The sequence below is a fragment of the Dermacentor albipictus genome, chromosome 7 (assembly GCF_038994185.2).
Source record: "Dermacentor albipictus isolate Rhodes 1998 colony chromosome 7, USDA_Dalb.pri_finalv2, whole genome shotgun sequence".
Classification (NCBI taxonomy): domain Eukaryota; kingdom Metazoa; phylum Arthropoda; class Arachnida; order Ixodida; family Ixodidae; genus Dermacentor; species Dermacentor albipictus.
In genome coordinates, this window is record NC_091827.1 from 51,605,586 (window position 1) to 51,623,550 (window position 17,965).

At 47.2% G+C, this 17,965-nt stretch overlaps 1 protein-coding gene across 3 annotated transcripts in view; it reads right to left on the reverse strand.

The window, feature by feature from the left end:
- LOC135910174 (ATP-binding cassette sub-family G member 1-like) overlaps positions 1-17,965 on the reverse strand; it is a 77,385-nt gene that overhangs the window by 34,222 nt on the left and 25,198 nt on the right. For all 3 annotated transcript variants that reach the window (XM_065442230.2, XM_065442231.2, XM_065442229.2), the window contains exons 2-4: positions 12,656-12,749; positions 3,001-3,132; positions 2,094-2,211 (exon numbers count right to left, since the gene is read on the reverse strand). In XM_065442230.2, the coding sequence (XP_065298302.1) occupies positions 2,094-2,211; positions 3,001-3,132; positions 12,656-12,704 (299 nt within the window). In that variant the 5' untranslated portion in view covers positions 12,705-12,749. The remainder of the gene's footprint in view (positions 1-2,093; positions 2,212-3,000; positions 3,133-12,655; positions 12,750-17,965) is intronic.

Below are 17,965 nucleotides of genomic sequence, written 5' to 3' on the forward strand. Positions count from 1 at the left end.
AAATATCTCTCTGGGCAGATATTTTCACATTCTGAAAAAACACGCTCCATCGCGTCCCTAGCTTTGCCGCAGCAAGCACATGCTTCATCTTACTTCTTATATCTCGCTTGATAGGTTCGTGTTCTAAGGCATCGTGATCTCGCTTCGAAAAGTAATGAGCTTCCCTTAGAGTTATCATATATTGTTTCTTTCCTGATTTCGTTTTTTCCTCTTACGTAGTTACTCATGGCAGGTTTCTTTTCCGTTGCCGCCACCCACGCGATTACTTCAGCCTCTCTGACTTTCCGCTTGACGTTCTTTGTTGCTGCATTGCTCACACTACGGGCCGCATACTTGCTGGTAGGCTTCCTTGTTCTTTTCCTCCACTGTGATACAATGTTTTTTCCTGTACAAATACCTCAACACTCTTCCAGCCCCTTTACTTTCTTCCACATTCCTCAGTCGTTCTTCATAATCAATTTTACTGTGAGCTTCCCTCACTTCAAACCTTGTCCAGGCCATATTACCCTGCACGGCTTCATTTGTTGTCTTCCCACGAGCGCCCGATGAGAGGCGACCCACTGACCTTTGGTTGCCATCGAGTTCTGATTGTTCCCCTGATTTCAAGAAAACAACCGCATTTCCCAACGCAAGTCCTGCAATTATTACACCTTTCCACGTACCCCGGAGCACCTCGTACCCATTGTATTCCCATAGCACTCTGAATTCTACCGGAAGTTCCTTGGGGCCGCTCTCTCGCTGCTGTTATCGCGCGAGTGAAACCGTCTATGTACAGTCGACCAAAAAAGTTTGCGGACCAAGAGACCTGACGAAAAGCTGAATATCTCCACAGCCTCAAAACGCAGCCTGGTATTCCCATTTACAGCCTTTACTGGTATATGTGAACAACATTGTGATGTACGGTTTTACTGGCTATATTTAAAGGCTGCTCGTATATTTAGAATTTTCTGAGACCCCGTGGTCCGTAAACTTTTTTGGTCAACTGTACCTATACTGATGGACAACTTTCTGTGGCAATGAAGGGAAAGCTACAGAGGCAAAGCACGCCCAAGTGAGAGCGTTTCTGAAAAGAGTCCCGTGTTTTCATCCACGTTAGTTTAATCTGGGCAAGAGAACGTCGACACGACTTATTAGCAACAGTTAAATAAGATGAAATGCACCCCTGAATGTAAGAGTTTACTTATTTTGCAGCTTTTCCCCTTCTGCGTCTGGGCAAACGCGAAATCTTCGCGCGTGAAAGCTGCGTCTATTCAGCGTCTGTTGCGGGCAACCAAAAGCCCCGTCAAACGCTGGCGGATTACTTAACGCCTTAACACGTGAGCAGCAACCACGCGTCTGTAGCTTTCTCCTCATAACCCCAAACAGTTGCCCGTGAGTATAGCTGACGATAAAAATCAAAGGCTTTACGCCTGAAACAAATAGCTTTGCAATCGCGCCGTAGTTCATTCGAAGTTAAAGATACTTAACCTCAATTCAAGCTATGGAAAGAAGAATGATAGGTGTAACGTTAAGGGATAACAGCAGATTGGGTGAGGGAACAAACGCGAGTTAATGACATCTTAGTTGAAATAAAGAAAAAGAAATGGGCATGGGCAGGACATGTAATGAGGAGGGAAGATAACCGATGGTCATTAAGGGGGAAGGACTGGATTCCGAGGGAAGGGAAGCGTAGCAGGGGGCGGCAGAAAGTTAGGTGGACGGATGAGATAAAGAAGTTTGCAGGGACGGCATGGCCACAATTAGTACATGACCGGGGTTGTTGGAGAAGTACGGGAGAGGCCTTTGCCCTGCAGTGGGCGTAACCAGGCTGATGATGATGATGATGATGATGATGATGATGATGATGAACCTCAATTCTCCACTGCCTGCAGCACAGAACTGGCTGCACTTCGGAGGCCGTTATTAATGAGGCTTTCTTTGTGCCCCCTCAACATCTTTGAAATCGCAGCGCTTGGTGCAATGTTGGTAAATTATTGGCGTTATGGGTGATTGTCTGTGAAGCTTGAAGTGTTACTGAATCTCCGTGGTATGTGGCATAATGAACATTTTCGAAGCAGGATTTAGATAGTTTGATAAAGGAACACGCTACTCACTGGAAGCCTGCAAGGGCGTTGAGCAGCGTCGTTTTTCCGGCACCGGACGGGCCTATGACCGCTGTCATTTCTCCAGGATGCAGGCTTCCGCTGATGTGGCGAAGCAGTTGCTTCGTGCCTGCAGATGCGTATTTGGCTTAAAGCGAAGACACTGTAGAGATACACTAGACCAATCTAAATGGATAATGTATTCTTGCGATTGTATATAACAAGAGGTGATGAAGGTCATAGTTACGTTGTTCAAGATTTCGCGACGAAGTCGAGCGCTATTACGTCAGTGTACCGTCACGGATTTAGAACTATATTAAGCATGGAATGCTTTTAGCACCCGTTGTCGGCGACCTTCGAGTGACCTTGAGCCAAAAGCCACAGCCGTTATCCGGCCATCGTCGCGAGAACGAAACGAGACCATCCGGGCAATCAGCCAAACATACGAAGCAGCGGTCTTTGACCCCCAACCCTTTGTACAGGACTGCACTACATGCGCTAATTACTGCCAAATTAAGTTACACGCACCAATAAAGGTTAACTCATGTGATGGGAGAATCTCATTGGTACTGCTGTTACTCTTGCGCCGAACAAATGCGTGCTTTTTAGCGTCTGTTGGCGTATAGTCCACAACGTTTATTTACTTAATTCGACTCGACTATGCTATTGCTGCAGGCTGGCTTACTCACGATCTTGACGCTCACGGTCGTTTACCTCACGTTTAACATTTAGACTACCAACTGCGTTGTTCGACTGCTTGTTTCTTGAGCGAGGGCGATGTTTGAGGTCGCGCTGATGAGCTCAATTTCCTGTTTACCCTCCTCTAAAAATGTACCCATTTCTACAGCGTGTTGCTACTTTTCGCTCAGGTATTATTGCTGAGGTTCCTTCATTCATGCTTGGAGAACCCCTGACTCACCTTTTCCATCAGGAACCTTGTAGACGAGATTCTTCCAGCTGATGGTTGTTGGAGCCACAGGTGCGTCGATGCCGTACGGACCATCATCCACTGCGGCTGGTACTATCTGCGGCTTCATCTCGATAGCAACGTCTGCGGACACCAACAGATAAAGAAAAAAAAGTGATGTCGACAAAAACATACGAAAAGCCTTTGTTGCGAAAAACTGGGCAGCTGGTTCTGAGTTGGGTGTCTAATGCAAAGCATAAGTATGATCCCTAACTGAGCTACTTTGTATGGCGGGCCGGGTAAAACGGTCTAATTGCGACAGATACGCAGTACCAGTGTGCGCGACCCTGTATTGCTCAATGAAGCAATAAATCACTACACAGGAGCTTTCGATGTGTGAGGGCCGCCCCGGCCCGAAATCTCCGGAGAGCCACCGCTTGTGTTTGGGGCCAAACCATGCGAAGACATTGTCCAGTGTCCGAAGTGCTCGGCTCCTGGGTCTGCAGTGGATGTCCGCCACCTACTTTGGACGTGTGCTGGGGCAAAGGCGATTCGCCAAAGGGTGCTCAAAAGTGCAAAATTGAAAAGCGATCAAGCTGAAGACTATGAAAGATGGCCTATGGACAACACCTCTTATCAGTCACTGCCGCAGTATCTCCAGGAAACCGACCTGCATGCTTATATTTAGCTCCATTATGGCGTTATGCCGCGTGGCAAACCAAGGGCAAAATAAAAAAAAAAGCTCTCGACGCAATGTGGGCTCGTACACATCTCCAAGGCACAAATACTTATAGTGCATGATATTCAACAATCACTTCAGTGCTTTATTTTATACTTGGGCATCCCCATTTTGGCATACATTTTACGATATATTTAATTTTCCCTTCTTTTCCAATGATCATCTGCGTACAGTGGCGTTTTACCGCTATACACACGTGCTCTGGAAACCGAACGAGTGATCACGAGCTCAAAAAATGAAAAATTATATGGATTGTCGCAAAATTTTAGTTCTGGTTCAAAGATAAAGAGACCGAAGAAAGGACAGGTTGGTTGGCCAGATCAGAACACTCGGTTAGCTAGATGGAGGAGGTAGAAAGATATAAAAGTTGAGAGAGGGCGAGGATAGAGAGGGTGAAAGCACAGAGACCCACCTTTCCAGCCGGTCACATTCAGAGCACAGGATCACGCGGATTACATTGACTGTCATTTAGGGATGAAGCCATTTTCTTGTTGCTAAGTGTATTGTAGCGAGCGGAAAAGCGGCACGGGCGAGTGAAATGAGGACTCCACGAAAAAACTGGTGTTCAATTTAGCGGGTGACAAAATGAGCACGTTTTCATATGTGCCCTCTTCAGCGTGCTCTTGATTCGTTGAAAATAAACCACGAATTGAGATTCTAGGGTACACGTGACCGGTCGTCCACTCTTCGCTCGATTGTGCATCGTTCCGTTAGGCATGCGACATTCACTTTCGCGTAGTTGACGTTTGTAAATATCTGAAGCAGAATCTAGAAAATTTGATTATTCGAATCAACTCTTCGTTACCTGAAGGTGACCTTCGCTATAATGATGCGCTTGCTGGCACAAACGCCCGAAGTATCTGCTTTAGCTTTCTGCCTTTCCTTCTCAACGCTTGTGGACAGTATACTTAATCGTCATCATTATCTCAATTATTCATATTTGGCGTTCTCTGCAGCACGAGGAGCTCTCCGAGCGGTCTCTAATTAGCTCTGCCTTGCTAGATGACGCCGTCCTATGGCTGCAAATTCCTTGATTTCATCACCCCACCTAATTCACCACCGTCCGCGCCTGCACTTTCCTTCTCTTGGAAGCTATTATGCAGCTCTAATATGAAGCTATTATACCGCCGGTTATCTGCCCCACGCATTACACGGCCTGCCCAGCTCCATTTATTCTAGAGTATAAGTGATTGTTGCTCATTATAAACCGCCACTGTAGCTAAGGCGCGGTTTGCGGATTCGATTACCATCGTCTTGTCAAATAAGGGTTTTCCAGCATAAAGCAGCAACTATGAAGCGTCGCTCTACGCATGAACTATACGGCTCAGAGTTCTGTTCGAACTGCCTAATTTGCAGTTATGTGGTATTGCAGGAGCACGGTGATAAATGAATTTCGACAACTCGAAAGTGTTAAAGTTTCACTTCGAAGAGCTATGTATATGCGGTTAGGTCAGGAGGGATGCCGCATCACAGAAGGGTGGTTTAATTTTACTGGCGTTCTTTAACACTATCGAGCGAAAGGCTTCCGCACAAGATGGGATTTTTCATGCTTTCCGCCCCCCTTTTCCCAACCGACAACATCGCTACTGCGGAAGGGAATCAAACCGTCAATCAGCAATACAATACCACTGCCACTGCGCAGGCGTGGAGGGCGAATAATAATAATAATTTTAATGCAAATAATTTAATGCAAATTTAGTGCAAATAGTTTTTCTGGTACGCAACTTTTCTTTAATGCGATTAGCGTTCTTTTTCTATTGACGTAATTTTGAGTCCGTCCGTCCGTCCGTCCGTCCGTCCGTCCGTCCGTCCGTCCGTCCGTCCGTCCGTCCATCCATCCATCCATCCATCCATCCATCCATCCATCCATCCATCCATCCATCCATCCATCCATCCATCCATCCATCCATCCATCCATCCATCCATCCATCCATCCATCCACGCACCCATCCATGTTACGCCTACCATCCATCCATCCATTCATCCATCCATCCATCACTCCACCCATCCATGTTACGCCTACCATCCATCCATCCATCCATCCATCCATCCATCCATCCATCCATCCATGTTACGCCTACCCTCTGGGTCAAGTTGTCTGGCAGCTTCGGTCACAGTAAGTGCTGTGGTCGCGATGCCGTCACGGTCATTCCATTGTTTGCATTTCAGCTTCGTCAGCTGACTCTCGTCATGCCGTCACCGTCACGCCATCGTCATTCTACAGTCGTTATGCATCCCCTGTTATGCCATCATCGCGATGCCATTGTGGCCATTACAATATCGACTCTCCAGCTTTTTTGTCGTCATGCCGTCGTCATTAAACCATTCTCGTTGTACAGCGGTCGTCATATCATCGTGTGGTCACGCCATCATCATCATCATACTTTCGTCGTCACACCAGTGTCCTCATACCGTTGTCGCGCCATCCACGTCGTTGCGTCGCTGAGATGTCGTGGTCGTTCCGTCGCCGGCATTCTAGCTTCGTCACCCGAAGCTCGCAGCGTCGTCTTCGTCCCTGCATATTCGAGATGCAGTCTTTATTATAAATTTGTCGCCATGCTATAGTCCTCAAACTGTCGTCTTGCTAATGTCATCACCTTGGAAGCGCCATCCCATTGCGGTCATGCCGTAGTCGTCATACTGCCTTTGTCGTTCCCGTGACGTCATTTCTTCTTCGCCTTTCTATCGTAACCAGGTTATCGTCCTTCAATCGGGATTATGCCGCCGTTAATACGACATGGTCGTCATTGCATTGAGGTCCGACAGTCGTCGTCCCGCATTTGTCCTCGCACTGCCGTATGTCGTGCCACAGTGGTCGTTCCGTCGTCCTCATCTCAACTTTGTCACCCCGTCGTTCTCATGCGCAGTCGTCTCGCCGTCGCCATCATGCAGTCTTTGTTGTCATGCAGCCGTGACGTCATCAGCGTCATACTGCCGTCGTCATCCCATTGTCCTCACGCTGTTGCCATGGCTCTATCGTCATTATATCCTAGCCAAAAGTTGAGAATGAGCAGTGCAATGTCGTCATAACTGCCGTGTTCGTTCCATCGATGCGATTCCTTCTGAGATGCCGCGTTGACGTCACAGAAACGTCGACATGCCGCCATGCTCACGACCGACCTCGGATATGCCAGGTTCATAGAAAGTGGGCCGATGCCGGAAGTAATATTATGCGTCGTATATAGCCCAAAAAAAGAGAATTCAATTATGATCCACAAGGGATTCTGAATAAACGTGTCTTCGCCAATATAGTATGTTGCTAGATTGCTTGAATGCTAATCGCATTACCATCGACGGTCCTAGAGATATGGTTTCTCATGGGATTTTTTTTCAAGCTGGTTTGAATTAATGAAATATATGTGAGATCAATGCCCGCTAACCCTCATAAATCCTGAAAGAACTATCAGCCAAATGCCGTCTGCAAATCTCATTTTGTTATAGCGCAAGCTTGACAAGGACAACAGAAGGCACATTTGACACACACAGCATAACAAAATTAGATATGCCGTACCAACAAGCCCCTATTGCTATCCTCATCGCCGTCTGCAAGCATCTCCTTTCACAAGGTATAAATCTTGAAAGAAGTATCAGCCAAATGCCGTTGGGAAGCACCTCCTTTCACAAGGTAATTCCGTGGATCACTGAAGCAAGACGATGTAATGATAATGACAGGTGCTATGAACCCACACCGCTTCACTGCAAGGACATGTACAGAGAGGAAATCTGTGTGATTCTTTTGTCGCTGGCAGCGAAGGTATCTTGATAGCCCTGCAGCGATTTCTTTGAAATGCCGCGTACAATAAAAGCGATTGCAAAACTGCAACTACGTAGCAAGCTGTGATAACGACACCAGCTAGGAATTAGTTACAACACGCCGATTGTTTACAGAAGGAAGTAAAAGGCCCCGAGGGGTTAGCTTGCGTCTCACATATCCCGTGTGCGCCTAACATGCCATTGAGGCAGTTTCGTAAGTTGTTAATGGCTTTCCGGGAAAGATGTCGATGCCAAGAGCGGGCAGCTGACACAGGCGCCCCGGCCCGAAGTCTCCGGAGAGCCATCGCTTGTGCTTGCGGTCAAACAAAAACATTGTCCAGTGTCCGATGTACTCGGCTCCTGCATCTGCAGTGCGTACAGTGGCGTTTTACCGCTATGCATACGTGCGCTGGCAACCGAACGAGTGACGATGGGCTCAAAGAATAAAAAATTATATGGATTGTCACAAAACATGGCTTCTGGTTGAAAGATGAAGAGGCGGAGGAATAGACAGCGAAGTTGGCCAGGTCAGAAAATTCGGTTAGCTACCCTACATTACAGGATGGAGGAGGTAGAAATATATAAAAGTAGAGAGAGGGGGAAGATAGAGAGGGTGAAAGCACGGATACACACCTTTTCAGCCGGTCACATTCATAGCACAGGATCACGCGGATGACATTGACTGCCCTTTAGGGATCAAGCCATTTCGTTGTTGCTAAGTGCATTGTAGTGAGGGGAAAAGCGGCACGGGCGAGTGAAATGAGGACGCCACGGAAAAACTGGTGTTCAAGCATCGCCTTTCACAAGGTATAAATCCTGAAAGAAGTATCAACCAGATGCCGTCTGCAAGCATCTCCTTCCACAAGGTAATTCCGCGGCTCACTGAAACAAGTCAATGTAACAACAATGATGATAGGTGCTATGAATCCACAATGGTTTAATACAAGGACATTTACTGTGGGTAAATCTGTGTAATTCTTTTGCAGCTGGCAGCGAAGGTATAGCGAGAGTCCTGCAGCAATTTCTTTGAAATGCTGCGTACAATAAAAGCGATTGCAAAACTTCAACTACGAAGGAAGCTATGATAACGACACTAGCTAGCAATTAATAAAGGGTAACATGGGTTTCCGTATAGGTTTCCTTTGTAGCAGTTGCTACGAACGGGTGGATGCCTGATTTTCCCTTTATTAGTTACTTCTCTCCATATTGCGGGTTTCCGTAGAACTATTACGTCAAACCGTAGCTAGCAATTAGTTATCATAAACCGATTGTGTACAGAAGGAAGTAAAAAGGCCCCGAGGCTTTGGCTTGCGTCTCACATACCTCGTGTGCGCCCAATGTGCCGTTGAGACAGTTTCGTAAGTTATAATGCGTTTCGCTTTTCCGGGAAAGAAGTCGATGCCGAGAGCGACCAGGTGAGACAGGCGCCTTGTTTTTTTTTTTCAGGCAACTAAAGCGGAAAAGAAAACGTATTCTTGCGAGTGCCGAGCGCACGCACAGAGGAAGAATTGTTGAAATTATGGAATTTTACTATACCTACGAGGATCGCTCAAGTATAAGCCAGATTTTTAGTGGTACGCACGTACACATACGCACTAGCGCCATGTGACTTCCATCCTTTGACGACACATTTGTGGGCTATCGGAGCACGAGAGATTGCTTCTTGCGTTCGGCCGGCCCGGAAAGTCCCCAGAATGAAATCTGGGGTCTTCTTGCTGGGGAATCTTGCTTCTTGATGTGCCTTTGCCTAGGTACCACGGAGGACGGGACACTTTGCTTCCCCCCCCCCCCCCTCCCTCTTGCCGTTCAACGGCCGCCTATATTGCCATCCAAATGCGATTATAGTGGCCAATACGCAGTCTAGTAGCAGAACTTTAGTTTTTTGTCGTCACTGATTGGCCCGTGTCACTGGGGCGCGCGTTACGTAAGGTCGGCTGCTCTGCTGTGCGTCATTGACGCTCTGCCAGTGGCACGGCCGTCGATGACGGGAGCAGTACGTGGCCCGAGAGCACGCTCTGCGCATGCGCCATCCAGCCTTGAACAAGCACTGCAGTATAATCTGCGACTTCATATTTAACACTCAACGCATTCGCAGTAACAACGTGCCATTACTAATCGGTCCCCGGCCGCTAAAGCGGCATCTACCTTCATCCAAATATCCATCATTTGTTGGGATCAGTCAAAGAGTTGCTGGCTGGGCTGTACTTCGGCATGATGACGAGGTCAAACAGGCTGTCTTGCTGCATTGCAGCCTAGAGCGGACATCTTTCTTTGCTGCTGGCATCCATGCGCTGCTCAGAAGCTCGGCGAAATGAGCCAGTTCCAAGGAGATTACCTCGAGAAATGAGACCACTTCCCCGGGTCTCTAAACGCGTTTCGCAATCCGGAGAAATAAAAAGTCCGGGTTTAACATGAGCACCGCTCGTACTTGGCAAAAAACGTATCATTAATCTTTTATCAACGGGTCCGTTCTGTCAGGTGCTAGCAACTTACTTTTTTTTTCCGAGATATATGCATGAGGACCTTCCTTAAGCCAAATGGCATTAAAGTAACCAACCCGTTGAGCAACGTCGCGGGCACGAGACGCCCGCCGACTGGCGTTTCGAAAGCAAGCACGTTACGTGCCGGGCAGCTTTCCAAACGTGCAGCGATACGCTTGCTGAAGCAAACGTGTCGCACGTTACCGCACCTCGTTATAGGAGCACCACGAGCGCATCGAAATGGATGCGCTGGCAAAGAGTGCGTACTTGCGAAAGGCATGCTAGCTAGGAAGCTAGCTAAATGACACTAGGAAACAGATTTGGAATATAGCGACGCGCTACACTGGTTCAGTTGCTAGGGCCGGCCTGCTGCTGTGCGCAATGTCGCGGCTTGGAGGCGCGGCTTTACATTACAGTCGCATTACAGTCGGTGAAAGAAGCACCAATGCAGTAGAGGGCATATAGGTTCAGCTAGACTTCGAAGAAACGCACGTGGCCAATATTAAGTGCGAGTCTTCGACTATATGGCGTGTTTCATAGGCTAGTAGACTTGAGGCTTTCATAGAATTGAGGCTTTGAATCCAATCATTCAAACAAACCCCAGAGCCGGCAAGTCCATGTGGCGCCATGGATTTTGAACTACATTTTCATCAGGAGTATACTTGCTGTTAGGTTAGATGCTGTTTGCTGAACGACATATTGTAGCGCGAAGGCATAATCACACACACACACACCCACACACACAAAAAAGAAACGAACAGATACACGTCACAGGCGCTAATACAAGCTTTGTTGAAAAAAGAAAACTGCGCGATACAGCATACACACTGTTCCTAATGCGCAGGCGCACCAGCCTTGGTCGCATTCGGGCCATGTTTGGGTCATTGTGCTTCAGTAAAATGTCTTGAAACTTGCAAAAGTCAGTCCTGGCTGAATTGCAATGCAATGCACAGTGTATATTTAACCACAAAAAATTACTTGACCCGAACAGAAGGCTTAGAAAGAAGATACGCTACGTCAGGGCGATCTGCCGTGGGAAGTTGAAGGCGGTGTCGCCAGCCGCATTTCGTTCTTACATGTTCCTGTGGCTTACCAAGGCTCTTCTCGCCGTGAGTGCGCTTTTGTTATATAATTGCGAAATGGTAATTTGGTAATACAGCTCAAATAATCTTTCCGTTTAGCCTCCCTCATAGAGGGCAATCACAGTGTGACACCGCCAATTTTTTCAGTGAGTCCGTCTGTACGCGCGCTCCCCTTCTTTGGAAGGTTGGGTTTTCGGGTTGAGCGCATATATAGGTCATGGGTGCGGCTCCCACCTGCGGCTAGTCGTCTTTTTATGCGAAGCATATTACGAGAGCTCAACCCAGCTCCTCAGGCGCGGCGGTGTCGCCTTGAATACCACGTGACACCGTGACGTCACGACAGAGGAGAAGTGGCTTTGGCTCAACTCTTGCAAGATGGGCTGGGTGGGAATCGAACCAGGGTCTCCGGAGTGTGAGACGGAGTCGCTACCACTGAGCCACGAGTACGATGCTTCAAAGCGGTACAAAAGCGCCTCTAGTGAATGCGGTGTTGCCTTAGAAACGAGCTGTTGCTAAGGCTCAGGCGTGCGTCGCTTGCTCAGGCGCACATTTCGTTGCCGCGCCGAACGCTGCGTTGCTCGACGCTCACCGCGTCCAATGCGGGGCGTCCAAGGCGAAGCAGAGTAACGCATGAGTTGTTTCTTCGTCTAGCCGAACCAAATATAGCCAAGCAACAGCAGTTCACCAGGCTAAACAGTGGTTCAACAACTAAAATAAAGGCTAGTATGCTTCGCATCCTGGGCTTAACCTTACCTAAGCCACAGCCATTTTTTCTCTACACTTCCATTTAACTTAATGGGTAGAGCAGCGAGCTGTCATATATAGCTTTGCGGCGTTCAGGGGTCCCTCTTGGAAGGATCCAGTCGCTTAGTATAACGACTGAGCTCTGTAGCCAAGCAGGGCAGGTTCGTCGCGTAGCATCGATACGTGCTCACTTTGCATCGCACTTACATATATTGCTGCGCATAAAGCCACGCTTATCCAAGTGGCTCGCGTTTTCATCCTTCGTGCACGTACGCACTCGACTTTCACGTTGGGACGATGCATCCTTCGAAAGGGAAGGAAAATGCCGCGCCCATAGTGCGGCAATGACAATGACGGGAAGACGTATCGCCGCTTAGATCATTACCACCAACAACATCGCATCGTGCCACGGGTCAAGGGAAGTGACATGTGCGCCGCGTTCTCTTAATGCCTGTATTTGTTGTGTGTGCCGAAATTATGCCGTGTTGTATGTGTGCCGAAATTGGAGATCCTATGAAGCCCCTCTTCCAACTTACGCTGTGAGTTCTGCGTGTGTCGCACAGGCCTGCGACGTTTGTCTCGCGCGCGCGCGCGCACACACACACACACACACACACACACACACACACACACACACACACACACACACACACACACACACACACACACACACACACACACACACACACACACACACACACACACACACACACACACACACACACACACACACACGCACGCACGCACGCACGCACGCACGCACACACACACACACACACACACACACACAGTCAGAACAGAAAGATTTCTTTCCAAGGTTTCACTCCCCCTACCGGAAGAGAGAGTGTGCTAATGATGTGCAGTCATACCTGGCAGCTGCGACAGTTCCATGGCCGAGCGAAGATTCCGGCTTCCCATGAGTCACCGGCCAGCGTCGTTTGTGCGCATATCGCAGTACCCACTCTGAAAGAGATAGAACAAAAGTGAGACGTCATATCGATCACGTCATCCCAAATACGACCGCAGCAGGACCGAGGGGTGGCTCTCCCAAAGCTCTGTTTAATCAACGACGCGGGTCCTGCATGTGCCTAACTTACACCAATCTTCTCATCTCCTCGTACTGATCTGATTCTCAGTTGCCATGGAATGATTATTACTGCTACAGCAATTGTATGGACACTCCAAGCTAACTTTTGCCGTCGGCATGGTCGTGAGGTTGAGTATATATTGGTATATGTATGCTATATCCCATGCATATATGCGATGTATGCGGGTTATATTGCCACGTCATCCTGTCACTAAACTTGCTCATACCAGGCCTTAAAATTCTTGGCAAAGTTATTCCCTGGAATTCTGAGAACGCCAACCCACAAACAAATGTCATGAAACAAAGCACTGACAGCGCAGGTGTTTCATCTTAAACCTTGTCGCACTTAAATATTAAAAGTACGAAACAATAACAGAGCTGAAACCTTAAAATGATGCAATTCTATCAGCACGGCTCCGCACAACCTCCGAAATTGGCACAGGGAAGAGGTTTCAAACATATCCAATACGGAAAAGTGGTGATAAGCTCGCTAAAAAAAGGCACCGGGTCCAATTAATAAACCTAAACGAAATTGTCTGATGGTAGGATTGAAACAGAGGTCCCCTAGCACAACAGCTCGTTTACTTGGTCAGCTTACGCTTACTTCAGTTCGTGCTACCACTACAGGCGCGAGTGTTTACTTTTCTGGCACGCATCCAGTTACTACAATAGACAACGGTTTGCCCACTCCACGCGTTACACGAAGAGCTTGCTATGTTACCTTCTACTCTTTAGAAAGCGCTATTTCTGGCCGCACCAGGTTGCACTTTATACACAAGGACGGCGGGAGAAAATAACACCATACGCGACACTCCATTGTCTCTGTAGCTGCGCACCAACGTTCGCACCTACAGAAACACAAACGCAAATGATGCTAACTGAGTCGTGACGAGGAAGCTATATTTTGCTACGTTGAGGCTGGTGATGTTGCTGCGAAACTTAATTCGCTTTATTGTTGGCCGTTTTAAGCCTGAGGAGGTCTTGTTAAGGGTCGCATGCCGTATATGATTATTTAGAAGCTTCATCCCTACCTCCGAGCGGCAAGATTCCCTCTTGCCACTTTTATTACCCCTTCATGCGTGCACACAAGTACATACACACATAGAACCCCCCCCCCCCCCCCACCCACCCACACACATGCATGCACACACGCAGAAAAAACAACAAGAGAAATACACGAACTAGGCAAAAAGGGATCTACGTTACATTCCTTTGTTTAACTTATGTTCAGTTTTAGTTATTTTCCCTTATTCTATTTTCCCTCCAATATTACGCTTAAATTCAAACCAAATCTGTGCAGTGCTTGAAGAAAATCACTATTCATGCCTGCGAGCTTGGTGGCATTGAAATCGCTAAATATAATAATTCATAAATACACAAAATCGAGAGGAAGGAAGGAGGGGAGGGGGTTGCATTTTCTTAAAACTTACTCAGGGCACACGATTTTTGAGGGATACATATGCCCTTTATTCCCGGTGATTCACCAATAGAGTCAGCATACAAGCAGCAGCAAACTTGAAACAACAAAGACTGACAAACAACACAACTGTGTTCGGATCAAAGCGTCTCTTTAACTGGCTTTGGTGTTCCAGCTTTATCGTGTTTCAGGAACTTGTAAAAACTGGCTCGAACGCAGGCACCCAAGCAGCGCCCTTTTGCCATCACGGTCCTTCCGATGAAACGTTCGCAGATCAGTGATCAAAACGTCTTCTCAAAACAAAATTCGTAAATATGGTCGCAACGTTCCCAACCTCGTAAAAAAACGAGCCGAAATCTGTAAACTTTACAATAAATTCGGGATAGTTCGCAGGTATGATCGTCGTAAGGATTAAGTGTGCACAGTAATCTGTGGGACCGTATCAGATGGGGAGGATTATGTTGAGCTCACACAGAGATGTTGGAAGCAGCATAGCTTCCAGACAAGCTTGCAGTAAGCAAAACAGTCGCCTCGTACCAGGGGTTCGCGATCGAGGCTTGCCCCGTCGTGCTAGAGCCCCGTTTCTTAAGGTAAGGGGTCGGCTCTGTCCCAATCATCATCATCATCATAATCATCATCATCATCATCAACCTGGTTACGCCCACTGCAGCGCAAAGGCTTCTCCCATATTTCTCCAACAACCCCGGTCGTGTATTAATTGTGGCCATGCCGTCCCTGCAAACTTCTTAATCTCATCCGCCCACCTAACTTTCGGCCGCCCCCTGCTATGCTTCCCTTCCCTTGGAATCCAGTCCGTAACCCTTAACGACCTGTGAGTGATGAGTGAACGTTAATGCCGATGAGGATGTCGGGGCGGGTCCGTCGTATGCGTCTTGTTGTTCCGGCGAGACACCTGAGAACCTAATATTAGGGCGTCCTGTTTTCCTTGCGCAGATCTGGTCGCTTGCTCAAGAGGCTATAGTCTATATTTGGGCTGCTGTTTACGCCGCTCGAAGATTGCCTGTATGCGAATGGGCGTGCCTCTCGACTCGTCGTAGCAGCGGGCTCGTGGTAGCCTGCTTACTTTCCCTACAGGAATCTAACTTGGCTTTCCTGTTTGCAGGGCCTCGTTTTTTCTTTGCGCGGCACCAGTCTCTTTCTCGAATATAATCTTGCGTTTTTTGTGTTTTGTGTTTGTGTTCCTGTATGTCTGTTTCGTTCCTACTAGCGCGCTCCATTCTTTGTCGTTGCTTATTTACTTCAGTATTGGTGGTTAGGCGTGCTCTTCTTATTCGATATTTATTTCCGTTATACCTAGATCTTCAATATCTACTCCTAGGTCCGCCTTCCTAAAGATGTTGAAGAAGTTGTGCCCTTTGTGAGGGTAGATGCCGGCCTGCTCCCTTCCCATTTTCTCTGTCCATTGCATACGTGTTCTCCTGAATAATAATAATAATAATAATAATAATAATAATAATAATAATAATAATAATAATAATAATAATAATAATAATAATAATAATAATAATAATCCGCTGTGTATTTGTCAACGCAAATAAAGATGCTGCCGTGCCCAAGTGAGCATGCGATTACATAAAAAAATTCTATGTTGGTCACTGGTAGTTTCGCAAAAACGAGATACTGCAAAAGGTATTCTAGCAGGCAATTTATGCCTGCGTCCTTCTGCTAGCTGATAGAGAAACGTCAGAAACCCTACGCGGAACATAGACTTCTCCTTTTCGCTCGAAATACTCGTCGAAGGTGTCCTTTGCCGGCGCAAATATCCGTGCCACCATTCATGGTAGAAACCTTCGCTTTCCTTTGCACGCGAAACAGCTTCCTTGCTTCTGTGTATAGTGGCACGCCCAAAGGAAGTGTATATATATATATATATATATATATATATATATATATATATATATATATATATATATATATATATATATATATAGACGAAGGCGGCGTTTCGTGTGCGCCGAGAGAACTACGTTGAGGAGTTGTGCACACCGAAGGAGCGCGATTCGAAAGGCATAGGTAAAGTTTACTGCTTTTCGCCCGTTTCCCATAACTGTGTCTGCGACCTAATGGCAACTGCGCCACGCGCTCAGTGGTCTCCCACGCACGCACTCTACAACGCACGTGCTCCTGTATACGCGACGCCCATGACGATCCTCTCGAAGAGCTATCTCGCGTCCGCACATGTCGTGTACGTGCGCGATTGTGAAGTAATGGCTGGAGCATCGGGCTGCTATTCTGGGGGACCAAGTTTCGATTTGATACGCTAGGACATGGAACTATTATTGCTCGCTTTCAGTATTCGGCGGGGCATCAGATGCAGCAGCCTAGGGTCAGCAGAGGTTGGCAGGTCGCTCTAAATAAGCTTCGAATAAAAAAAAAGTATATATGATAAACTTAACATTCGCATGCACGCATGCAGCACTGCCCTTGAGGTGAGATTTAGTAGTTTCAGCTCCTCTGTCAACAAGGAAACGCGTGACGGAGTTTGTGTGCACCCCCCCCCCTCCCGCCACACACACAAACATCTTATTAGTTACACCCACGTGCCTGTAAGCGTGTGAACAGCAGGGCGTCTCTCGGTGAATTGCGTTGCGAGCTATAATATGGTCATGCCATTGGGAGTAAAACAACGATCAGATGCGAACACAGAAGAGAAAAAGAAAATATGTACAACAGGAATGAACAGCACTCTTTCGAATGTAAGAAGGAACACTTCAAGATATCCGAGATGTGTTCAGCGCATGAGGTGGAAAAGTAATGCCCCGGAAGAAGACAAAAAATGATGGCAGGACAGGAAGGACACTGTTCTTCTTATTCATTTCAGTTGCTTGAAAAGTGCAGCAAAGAAAATGTCAGCTTTCTGCTTCACGTACGACCCTTCAAAAATTGGGACCCTATTACGAAAAGGCTATTTAGATTAAGGGGAGAGCAGGGTCATGGTTCGTACGACGCGACTGCCAGGTCGACATATGAAGCGCTTGAAAGTGAGCCGCTCCTTCTTGAAACCGGACGGAATCCGTTGAAGATTTGATGCACTGGGCTTTTTGTACAATTACTAACCTACGTCGGATGCCACGAGGTATAATATACATCTTATGTGCCACTTAAGTGAATACTTAAGGTGATGGCGCTCTTTGGCCACACCTGGCCCTTGCGCCATTAAACACCAAACATCATCAATACTTAAGGTTAATGGAAAGCTAAGTAGCATTAAAAAGTTAGGCTTATGCGTCAGCAAATAAAAAATTTGGATGTGTTCTACTTAATTTTCGGCTGTAGTAATAGTGGGCATCTTGAAGTAGCACATGTGCTGCAAGAGGCTGTGGTTCACGTCTTTTTGTAGCGCTTCGTGAGATAAAATAAAACAAAAAAGGTTTACATGTTATTAGCGCTTCAAACACGTCTCTCCCTATAGCTTTGAACGAAGAGCCACGAGAGGTAGTAGAAGGCAACCACTGAACGTCAACTAGCCAGATTTGTTTATTCCAACCACCTTTTGTTCGGCCAAAACATGCGCTCCCAGAAAGCAGCTATATACCAAATGCTTATGACGGAAGACAAAACGCTTCGTAAATAGAAGTTCTGAAGGAAGGACTTCCGGGCACAACTAAGAATAAAAGTCCTGTCACGTGTGTGTAATCACCACGAGGAAAAAAA